General features: G+C 42.3%; 1 protein-coding gene across 1 annotated transcript in view; it reads right to left on the bottom strand.

Moving 5' to 3' along the window:
• Window positions 1-8,613, bottom strand: part of LOC107566826 (bifunctional apoptosis regulator-like) — a 14,012-nt gene extending 5,399 nt beyond the window's left edge. Inside the window, exons 1-3 of the mRNA XM_016252372.1 lie at window positions 8,560-8,613; window positions 8,192-8,463; window positions 6,833-6,974 (exon numbers count right to left, since the gene is read on the bottom strand). Coding sequence (XP_016107858.1) covers window positions 6,833-6,974; window positions 8,192-8,457 — 408 coding nt within the window. The 5' untranslated portion in view covers window positions 8,458-8,463; window positions 8,560-8,613. The remainder of the gene's footprint in view (window positions 1-6,832; window positions 6,975-8,191; window positions 8,464-8,559) is intronic.
• Window positions 8,614-12,500: the final 3,887 nt, after the last annotated feature.

Genomic DNA, 12,500 nt, shown 5'->3' with positions numbered 1-12,500 from the left:
GTCTCTCCTTTTCTCATATCGGCTCTTTCGGTGTATTCATTTTAAACACTCATATCTCTCTGATCACAAAAGAAGAGAAAGAGAAACTCCTTCACTTCAGCACAGCAGCTTCCTACTCAAACACACACACACACGTGATATAAAATGGGGACTTTCCATTGACTTCTATTGTTTTTCTACCAAGAAACACTACACATTATGTAAAATAATATTAAATATGGTTAATTCAAGGTTAAATGGGACATTTTTCTCAATCATCTATCATCTGGGTTACAGGACAGTAAGGATTTTCTGGTTTCCTACATTGTCCATTTAGCTAAACCTGCACACACACACACACACTTTCAGTTTCACTCTGATGTGCTGTATTATCATTACTAATATTTGTACATTCATATCTCATTGATGAACAATAATAATTCTTATTAAATACAGCATATAAAGTTACTCACAGAGAAGCGTTGTTTTGGTTGTCGTCGTCTCTGAAAAGCCAGTTATGATATTAATACAGTCTATATTACTGGCTCTGTTATTTTCACTGTGTGCTTTTAAGCTCTTGTCTGAACAAGGTTGATTTAGATCAATTTTGTGTTCATTTAATTCATTGTAATACTTATGCATGTATAACTAAAAAGTATATTGATATTTAATAGTTTCTAATTTATCTAAACAAGCACTACACTTTAACAAAAGAACACACATTTTACAGAACCCTCATTTTTAATGGTATTTAACTATTTGTAATAGATTACACTGTCATTAAAACATTGGCTTCTGGTGTATATTACACATATTTGGCCTGAGTTCTCGTTTCATTTTTCATGTTTTGACCAGCAGGTGTCGCCAGATTGGAGTGTGTCGAGCGCTTCGAAACAGCGAATCGTTTTGATTTTTTAAAACAATTATTAATTAAGTTTTAAAAGTTTTCTTCATGCTATTTATTTTTTATTTATGTATTTATTTTCAAGGACGTGGCAGACATTTTTCGGGAATTCCGACCCGCCGCTCAAATTTTAAATAAGTATTATAAGTTTACAGTTGTGAAAACTGCCCAGAAAAGCAGAAGTTTGTTTTCACAAATGCAATGCAAAGCACACAAACACTCTTAATTGTATACTGAAAAAAGTGCTTAGTTGTCAGGCCTACATGAATAATACAGGCTATTTTCAATTCAAAACGACACACTTGGACAAAAGTGGAATAGTTTGTATCACTGGATATAACTGCATAATCATTTAACATTTCAGTCGTAAACAGTAGTCAGATATTAGAAGTTTAGCTCTCTGACCGTTAGAACGGATCTGGTTTGATTTGATTCTCGATCATTTTGATTCACCGAATCCCTGCTCGACTGGATCACCGCTTTTAAATAATAATTATTTTAATATTTGTATTTTAATGTAGCTAATGTAAATTAAAATCGCCTGTTAATTTTGTCTGCGCTGAGCAGGATGAACCAATCACAGTCACTTGTGATGACTGGATGTTTTCTATTTAATTATGTAGCAGATTTTAATATATAGCTCGTGTATAAATCATTGGATTTAATATATGGAAATAATGGCACTATGTAGCGTTCACATGTCTCCAGATCGTGATTGAGAAAGCGGCCCGCGGGAGAAGGGTGTTTCTTCTTCTTCTGTGAGGTTTAACGGCGTAAACTTACACTGTGTAAACTTGTTTTATGGAACAGGCCCCTGAACAGAATAATACAATCAACACAACAAGGGAAACGTGCAAAAGGAAAATAAAGTCCAAATGAACAGAAACCGTGATGGTAAGAGTACAATTATTATAGTGCACTTCTGTTTTGATGCTGCACAGTACACATATTTAAAAAACCCTGTCATTAAAAGCCTTCTTAAGACTCACATCCAGATCACCCTGCATCAGTTAACTGTGTTGTATCCTACTAAAAGTAGCCCAATTCTATTAGGCCTTATTTACAATTTCAAGCTTCCATTTCAGTTAGCCAGTGTCAAGTGTTACATCCAGAAGTGGTATAATATATGGGGCATATTTGCCGTGTCAAATGTGGGACAAGTTGGCTTACACACTGATTAGCCAATGCTGACTGTGCCGTATATTTGGCCAAAGTGGCCCAAAATATTATTAATTATTTGGGTAATATTTGTCATATTATATGTGAACCACTTTAGGCTCACAGCCACATTAGCCATGCAGTGCTCACTGTGCCACATCTTTGCCAAAACTGGCCCAGATACGGTTTAATGTACCTGAAATTTGCTTAATTTCACATATGTTTAATTTGCTGAAACATATGTGGACCACATTTGGTTTACACCCTGATTAGCCTTTGTTGATTGTGCCACAATTTTGTCAAAGGTGGCCCACATTTGGTTGGCTCCACATGGGCCACTTTAGGGTCACATTCAGATTACACATTGCCGTGAGCACCACATCTTTACCTACAGAGGCCCACATGTGATTTGATACATTTGGGCCATTTTTGCTATTTTACATGTGGGCCACTTCAGGCTTACATCCATTTTGTCCGGGCCATAAGAAGGCCAGCAGTGCCGTATCATTCCCTTAAGTGGCTCAGTTCTTTCTATGGTAGTCCATTATCTGTAAGGATACACTGCACTGGCTCCCTATTAAATATCGTATAGATTTTAAAATCTCTTACACATAACACACTTTCACATTTCTAATATTCAAATCCATTAAAGGATTGTTAGGCTGCATTAATTAGGTCAACCGGAACCGGGAACACTTCCCATAACACCCGATGTACTTGCTACATCGTTATAAGAATGGAATCTACGCTAATATTAGTCCGTTTCTCTCTTATTCCGAGGTCACCTAAGCCCCCAGATCCAGTCTGTATCCAGATCAGATGGTCACTGCAGTCACCCGGATCCAGTACGTATCCAGACCAGATGGTGGATCAGCACCTAGAGAGGACCTTCACAGCCCTGAAAGACAGCGGAGACCAGGACAACTAGATGAGCCCAGAGACAGATCCCCTGTAAAGACCTCGTCTCAGACGACCACCGGAACAAGACCACAGGAACCAGATGAGTCCTCTGCACAATCTGACTTTGCTGCAGCCTGGAATTGAACTGCTGGTTCATCTGGTCAGAGGAGAACTGGCCCCCGACTGAGCCTGGTGTCTCCCAAGGTTTTTTCTCCATTCTGTCACCGATGGAGTTTAGGTTCCTCTGGCTTGCTTAGTTGGGGACACTTCATTTCCAGCGATATCGTTGACTTGATTGCAAATTATTGCAAAGATACTATTTAAACTGAACTGAGCTGGATGATGACATCACTGAATACAATGATGAACTGTCTTTAACTGAATTTAGTGTTTACTATTGTCCTTCTGCATTACTGACACACTATTTTCCTAATTAATGCTGTAAAGTGCTTTGACACAATCTGTATTGTTAAAAGTGCTGTATAAATAAAGGTGACTTGACTTGACTTGACTGTATGACAACCAATAGTGAATACTTAAGCATAAATAAAAAAAAAAAGATTATTTAATGTCCATATGATTACACTGTATGTCTGATGGGCTAAATATGGTTAACATCTGAATGTATATATATATAAATTCACAACAACATATATATACAGTGGGTACGGAAAGTATTCAGACCCCCTTAAATTTTTCACTCTTTGTTATATTGCAGCCATTTGCTAAAATCATTTAAGTTAATTTTTTTCCTCATTAATTTACACACTTTGCTCATTATATATAATACTTGCTCAGTATTTAGTAGAAGCACCCTTTTGATCTAATACAGCCATGAGTCTTTTTGGGAAAGATGCAACAAGTTTTTCACACCTGGATTTGGGGATCCTCTGCCATTCCTCCTGGCAGATCCTCTCCAGTTCTGTCAGGTTGGATGGTAAACGTTGGTGGACAGCAATTTTTAGGTCTCTCCAGAGATGCTCAATGGGGTTTAAGTCAGGGCTCTGGCTGGGCCATTCAAGAACAGTCACAGAGTTGAATCTCCTGTATATATGAAAACCTACAGTGAGTATAATTAGTCTACAGTGTAGACCATGTATCATTACATTGTCCATTTGATCCAAATATGTGTATTATAAATTTTTTAACTCGCTAGTTAAATGTGTAATGTTAATGTGTATTATACATTTTTCAAAAACACTAATTCAGTTGTCTCCTGTAGGCTATGTATGTAGCCCAGCAGTGAATATCTGCAGATTTTTTCATCCGTAGTGCAGATCATCTGATATCTTAATGTAATGTTTATATTTACATTCACACTAAAATCAACAAAACACTCAATTAGTCAATGTCTATGGACCGGACGGTTATTAATGAAGTTTCGAGTGTCTTTTTCATGATTTTCATGATTTACTGCCAAACGACAGTAAAATAATAACAATATTAAAATAATATTATTTGCACAGCTGTCCATTAGGAGGTTCTCACGCTTTAATTCAGTTTCCTGTGCTTTATTTTAATGTTTTACATTTACCTGCTGCCATTCAGGGAGTTTTAATTACTTCTAAAAAAAAATGTCTAAAAAAATGTAATGCATTATATGAAAACAACTATATTTTGACAATTCCTATTAAGCTTTTAATTCAAGTAAATATAATAAGCTTTACATTTTGTAAGAGTTTGTAAGGTGTTTCTTATTGCAGTGCACATTTGTTTTCATATACATGATATTTCTATTCTAAATGGAGTTTTATCTAATATGAAAATGAGTCACACAACCACCGGTTTTTATTAAATATATACTTTAAATATATATTATCCTCTGTTTATTACAGTCATGAAATCAATTTATAAAAATACTTATTTTCACACTTAAAAGCATGAAACTGAAACATCTGACGATACTATGAAACTGATTATAATATACAGTAAAAGCAGAGAGGTGATTGTGAATGTAAAGTCCCAGCATGACCAAGCTGTGTTTGTGGCGTCCCTGTGGCTCAAACAGTGGCTCACAGCGCTCGCAACGCCAAGGTCATGGGTTCGATTCCCAGAGAATACATGAACTGATCAAATGTGTAGCATGAATGCAATGCGAGTCACCTAACAAACATGATGAAAGTGTGTCAGATGTATAATGTGTGTGTCAGGGCCTGTGCTGTGTGTTTGCAGGCAGGAGTGTTCGTTTCACCAGCACTGCAGTGAGGAAGGGGCTCAAATACAGCTGGAAGTAGATCTCAGTGTTAATGATGAACAGAGGCATCAGGGGCCACGGCAGCACAAACAGAGACGTGTTGAACAGCACTGCAAACATCTGAAGCCAAACTAACTTAGGGAGAGTCCTGCAATCACCACACACACAGAAATCAATCTCAGACTCAATGTATGTGTTAAAAACCTCACATGGAGCATGAATCGTGTGTGTGTGTGTGTGTGTGTGTGTACCTCATCCTCCCTCTCTTCCACAGCGTCCTGTAGAAACACACATCCAGCACCGTCAGTAACACGGCGTGAGCGATGATGAAACCTGCTGTCCAGTAATGAACACTCATCCAGTGCCAGGCGAAGGCAGACAGCAGCTGATAGGGCAGCAGGAAGTACATCAGCAGAAACTCCGCCCACTGACTCCAGCTCGGCCAATCCTGATGCGGCACAGGGTGCATTAGTGCCCACCCACTTTTACAGCAGCGTCGGTTCTGTTAGTAATTATCCCAAAGTGATTTATTAAAAAGCTCTGTTATAGTGTTATAAGCCATGAACCGAACCGAACCAAACCAACCCGATACGCAGAGATTCACAACATTACAAACTCTGATTGGCAGCAAAAAAAGTGTTTGAAAATCAGGTGAAAAGACAAAGATACAAGACTGTGAACGTCACAGCTTTAATGCGGGAAATAACTACAATCCCATGCAGCTTTGTGAATGACAATCAAATTTAAAATGATGTAGAACTATGAAACTTTTCCTTTAATGTGGTTGATTATATCTATAGAGACAATTACCAGCGGTGTGTCAGTGGGAGCGTCTGGTGTCGCCGGGCAGCTGGTGTGAATGAAGGGCAGAAACGTGTCTTCATAATCGAACAGGAACAGGTAGAGCAGCGTCAGACGAGGGAAGTTCCTCAGACTGATCAACAGGAACAGAGTCTTCCCTAAATACAGATCCTGCAGACACGCATGATGATTAACAGCGAGAGTCACTGTGGTCAACACACACACAGAACATACAGAGACACCTGACAGCTCTGGGAGAACCGTGATTTAATAGTGCTGTGTGCTGAAACACACACACTCACACACACTCACCTTGTACTGCCAGAGGTTCAGTGAGACTGAGGTTTCTTTGAGTTTGTGCAGTTCCTCCAGGATGATCTGTCTGTGAGACTGATTCTCGATGCTGAACGGAGCCGCAGACAGTTTGTCATCGCTGAGAGCAGACAGTAACCTAACACACACACACACACACACACACACACACACACGTCACAGGTCACTGATGATCACTGAGGAATGTGCAGTGCTGTGGGTCTCCAGGACTGAGAAATGCTCTGTGTGTGTGAGTGTTACCTGCCGTTGATCTGTTCCCTGCGGAAGGTTTCTTTATACTGATTGGTCCAGATGCCCAGATGCTCCACCCACAGAGTGACATCATCAGCGCTCCACCTGCTGAGCGGTTTACTGAGCAGCACCTCATGACTGGTGCTGGTACTGTACACACGCAACATTAACACCACCATCTACACACACACACACACACACACACAGTGATGATGCAGTGCAACAACTCATCCTCAGTGTGTGTATAAGAGTGTGTGTGTGTCACTCACAGTCATGAAGGTCAGCGTCGTCACAACTCCAGAGTAAAACTCTCTGATGTTGATCGGCGGTGGGTTCTGTGGCGGAGCTGCACGAGGGGGCTGTCTCTTCCCCTGCTGCTGGAAGGCCTGGAGAACACGACAGAACCCCGGATCACTCAGGATGGCCTGCTTCCGTCGGCTCACGACTGCGGGAAACAGCTTCTCCACCGCATCCCTGACACACACACACACACACACACACACACAGAGGCTGCTTCATTGTGTGTCTGACTGAGAACATGAACATCATTCAGTGACCAGGACCAAACTTAACTCTGTTAGTAAGTGTTTGGACATGCAGGTATCTAAATTAAAGGGGTCATGAACTGCCTTTGTTTTTTATTTTGTACTGTTCTCTGAGGTCTACTTATAATGTTATCAAGATTTTTACATCAAACATCATAATTTAGAAGTAATAGGCTATTTTCTGTCCTGTTTTTAACCCCCTCATCAGAACGCTGTTTGAATCGGCGTGGCGGACTGCAGACCAATGGGCGGGGCTAAACAGACAGTGCTGTAGAATCGGTAGGCGGGGCTAAACAGACATTTACATTTACATTTAGTCATTTAGCAGATGCGTTTATCCAAAGTGACTTACAAATGAGGACAATAGAAGCAATCAAAATCAACAAACAATGATGTAGAATCGGTGGGCGGGGCTAAACAGGCAGTGATGTAGAATCGGTGGGCGGGGCTAAACAGGCAGTGATGTAGAAGCAGGCGCTGATCTTCTTCTGTGGAGGCGGTGCTTATCCACACTATTACATTAGAACATTCCACAAGCTGTCGCTTTGGCAGACTGCCTTCAATATAAGTTTTTAGATTACTGATGAAGTTTTGAGTTCTGAAACTTACAGGATGCTTTTATAGTACAATGATCTCTTATATGTCAAAAGATCAAGGGAATTTTAGTTTCTCAGTTAATGACCCGTTTAAGGCCCGTTCGCACCACAAACTAACCTATAATAACTGTAACAGTAACTGTAGTGATGGGAAAACTGGTTATTTTACGCCCTAACGTAATGACGTCATTCACGATGACGTAATGTCAAGTCTATCGTCCCGGGCCGGGATGAAAATACACATTCAGATATATAAAGTTAGTAATCATAACTTCAGTCAGTTAACAGCAGTTCAATCAGTGTACTGTTGGAGCAACTGAATAACTCATCAGAGCATCAGAGGGAGTGTCAGGCATGTTAAAAAGTGAATAACTTAAGTAATTTGTGGTTTAGTGCTTAAAGGAGATGTGAACCGTTACAAACGATTCAGTCTGATTTGGTGAACTGGTTCGACCGGTTCACTAAGAAGAACCGGTTAAATCAAATGATTCGTTCGCGATCCGGACATCACTAAGTAACTGTAATGATATCTACATGTCTCGTCTCTCACCGGAGCAGGATGTTGACTTTGGGAAAGCCGGTCCAGACCGCTCGGCATTCTGGGCAGTCTGTGCGGACGCGGGGCAGAGCGGAGGCCCACCAGTTGGCCAGACAGTGTCTGCAGAAGCTGTGTCCACAGGTGAGAGTGGTGGGGTCCACCAGAACCTGGTAGCAGCAGTGACAGCTGAACTCAGACTCAGACAGAGCCGTCACCTCCTCCTCAGACTCAGACTCAGACTCGCTGAGCTCCGGCTCCACTGGGATCCGCACCTCCATCTCACTCTGCCAGCACACACACACACACACACACACACACACAGATCATATAACAGCACAGTACGTCTCCTGTGAGTGTCTTCAGGCAGGTTCATGTCTTACTTCAGTCTCAGCACCAGCTGTCAGCTCCTCGTCTCTCTTCTCATATCGGCTCTTTCGGTTTATTCATTTTAAACACTCATATCTCTCTGATCACAAAAGAAGAGAAAGAGAAACAGCTTCCTACTCAAACACACACACACGTGATATAAAATATTCAATGGGGAATTTCCACAGACTTCTATTGTTTTCTACCAAAAACACTACACATTATGTAAAATAATATTAAATATGGTTAATTCAAGGTTAAATGGGACATTTTTCTCAATCATCTATCATCTGGGTTACAGGACAGTAAGGATTTTCTGGTTTCCTACATTGTCCATTTAGCTAAACCTGCACACACACACACACACTTTCAGTTTCACTCTGATGTGCTGTATTATCATTACTAATATTTGTACATTCATATCTCATTGATGAACAATAATAATTCTTTATAAATACAGTATATAAAGTTACTCACAGAGAAGCGTTGTTTTGGTTGTCGTCGTCTCTGAAAAGCCAGTTATGATGGGGCATTGCAAGCTAGCTGAGGTATAAGCCAGGGCTATAGCATCTACTATCCAATGAGATAGCCCTTAGAGCGGCCTACAAAAAGCTGTTTTTTGTCTAAAAGACTCAGAGCGCTTAATGTAAACTCGTAGTGCCTGGACAGGGCACAACAAGATTGGACCTTGTTCGCCATCCGTGCCAGGGAGGGCTAAAAGGGAAATGACCTGGGCTTTAAACAGAGTTGAGAGCACCTTCTGTACATAATCGCTGCGTGGTTGAAGAACGACCTTACAGTCATTGGGTCCAAACTCAAGACAGGAAGCACTGACAGAAAGGGCTTGCAATTCACCTACTCCGTTGACCGAGGGTCTCTCCTCAGTGGTATTGACCACGGCGCTGCAGATAGCAGCTAGATCAACTCCGGGGAACCAGACTTGGTTCCTCCAGAGAGGGGCCACGAGGAGGAGAGAGCACTTCATTTCCCTGACTCGCCTGATAACCTGGGGTAGCAGGGTGATCGGAGGGAAGGCATGCAGATGGGTGTTGGGCCAATCGTGGGCCAGAGCATTCCGCTGTCTTGAGAAATAGATTGGGTAGTGATAGTTGTCTTCGGAGGCGAAGAGGTCGACCTCTGCCTTGACAACATATCTGCTCCCTGGTTCAGTCTGCCCTGCACATGAACCGCTCGTAGTGAGAGGAGTTCTCTCTGTGCCCAAAAATGTGGTGTCCATTTAAAGGAGACATATTATGCCCCTTTTTACAATATGTAATATAAGTCTCTGGTGTCTCCAGAATGTGTCTGTGAAGTCTCCGCTCAAAATACCCCACAGATCATTTATTATATCATTTTGAAAATGCCTATTTTGAGTGGAAACAGAAACATGCTGTTTTTGGGTCTGTCTCTTTAAATGCAAATGAGCTGCTGCTCCCCGCCCCCTTTTCCAGAATAGAGCTGCGGCATTACAGCTCGGACCTGCTAAAAACATCATGTTTATTGTGCTGAAATCATGCGTTTTAAACCATATTAGTTTAAACTTCTGATATAAGGTTTTCTGAGCGCACACGCACAGAAAGCGGCTGTCACTGTTGTGCAGCTACACAAACGTTAGCAAATCAGGCTTCAGTCACAGAGTAAACAGGAGTTTCCCCATACAATCCAATGACGACCTTTCGATAGGGAAGTGTTTTCAGGGTTGTTTTTATGTAAAACATTCATGTTTTCACAAATGCAATGGTCCTTTTATTTATACTATGTCCTTTTTTTTTATTCCTGTCTTAAACTTATGTATCACCCTACATCCTTGTACATCCCTACAACTTATTTTTATTCTATTCCTATTCTATTTTATCTATAGTACACTTACCTGTACAAACAAATTATTCTTTTTTTGTGGTTTATCTATATTTATATGTATTTTATTCACATCTCACTTTTATTATCTGTGTGTTGTTGTCTCAGTGTACTGGAAGCTTGTGACACTATAACTCATTCCTTGTATGTGCAAACACACTTGGCAATAAAGCTCTTTCTGATTCTGATTTAAACAATTAATCTGCATAACATGTAACACATATGGAACAACATAACCTGTACAGGTTCATCTGAAAATGAGCTGTATTAGTGGTGAAGTTCGTAGGCCTAATTGAGTTACATGACAAGAAACACGACCTAAGCACCTTTCAGTACAAAAGTAAGAGTCTTTGTATATAAATATAAATATATAAATAAGCACACAAAGACTCTTAACTAAAATGTTTTTTAAATAATTAGGCGAAAAGCTGGTTTGATTTGATTCTCGATCACTTAGATTCCCCGAATCCCTGCTCCACTGGTTTTAAATAATAATGCATCTATATAAAATGTTCAGTGTGTATTTTAATGCAATATAAAGTAAAGTTAGCTGTTAATTTGGTCAACGCTGAGCAGGATGAACCAATCAGTCGCTTGTGATGAAGGCATGCTTTCTGCAAAGATCGCTTGAGCGGATTTTAATTTATATCAATGTATGAATTATTGGATATAATGTATGTAAATCCTGACACTATCCAGCGTCCACACGTGTCCCCCCAGTGACCGCAGGCTCGTGAAAGAGCGCCTCCTGCAGGCCACACAGCGAGCGGAAGCGCAGCAGACTGCTTCCGGTGGCGGGGGTTAAAGCTTCCAGAGTGTGTTTGTGTGAGGATCGCTGCTTTACAGGATGGAGGTCACCAGACAGAGTAAGACGAGCAGAATAACCAAATACTTCACCTTTACCCCGCACGCAGACCCGCACACCGCGAGCGCTATAGAGACGGCGTGCGTGTGTTAGTGGTGTGTGTGTGTGTGTGTGTGTGTGTGTGTGTGTGTGTGTGTCAAACAGCCATCATTTCGAGGCAGTTGATATGCAGGCGTCGCTCATGGGTCGACCAGGAGCCGTACGCCGGGTTGCCCTCTTACAGGGTGCCCCAGCCTGAGCTGGAGGCATCTGTCGTGACCACCTTCCTTCTGGAGGTCGTTCCCAACTGCACGCCTGACTGAAACAGGCGAGAAGTTGTCCAAGGGGCCACAGCTTTGAGGCAGCAATGGGTTACCCTGATATAAACGTGGCCCAGGCTCCTGGCATAGGACGGAACGCAGGCTTTTAGCCAGTATTGAAGGGGCCGCATGTGTAGCAGGCCCAGGGGAATAACTGAGGAGGCGGCTGCCATGAAGCAGAGCATCCTCTGAAATGTCCTGTGGGGATGCGGAGTCCCCGGCCTGAAAGACGCTGCCGCTCGCTGGATAGTCAGGAAGCATTCCGGCATTATCCAAGCTCGCATTTGTACGGGGTCTATAACTGTTCCCAGGAAGGACACTCCCTGTCTGGGAATCAGAAGTAACACGCCCACTCGTCAGCTTCAGATGCCGTCAAGGACATGGAGTCGTTGACAACCACGCTGAAGGAAACCAGGCCGCTCGCATCCGACGAGGGGGCTCTGATCCTCACGTGCAAAGCACACCAGCGATATGAGGCGCTGCGGGGAGAGTAAAGCGCGCGGGCGCTGGGCCGACGCAACATCACTCGAGCCCAGGAAGATGGCCCTGCTGTTCCGCTGCTTCTTCCTCTTGGGAGAGAAAGGAGTTTGGAAAACAGAGTGGAAGAAGGCGATCCACGAGCGAAGACGGGCGAGACTTATGTTCTCACAATGAGAACATGAAGCCTCGGTGAGTGCCGCCTCTGCATGGGAAACCCCCAGAGAGGCGACACACTCACCTTAACCGTCTGCTTTCTGTCGCCGGATGGCCGCAGGGGAAACCCCAAAACAGGCGACACACTCATCTTAACCGTGGCTCAATTCCACGGCGGGAGTGAAGAGCAGGCTGAGCTTCTCGGCTTCGTCGCAGAGTCAGAGAAGAGATGGTCTCGTCTCTGATTCGCTGAAGGAGATTTTGATTAAATGGCGCTCCGGGCCGACTTATAAAGCAGTCG

This window comes from Sinocyclocheilus grahami, unplaced genomic scaffold, assembly GCF_001515645.1.
Source record: "Sinocyclocheilus grahami isolate Dianchi unplaced genomic scaffold, SAMN03320097.WGS_v1.1 scaffold1102.1, whole genome shotgun sequence".
Taxonomy (NCBI): domain Eukaryota; kingdom Metazoa; phylum Chordata; class Actinopteri; order Cypriniformes; family Cyprinidae; genus Sinocyclocheilus; species Sinocyclocheilus grahami.
This window is presented reverse-complemented; position numbering and strand designations above follow the sequence as displayed.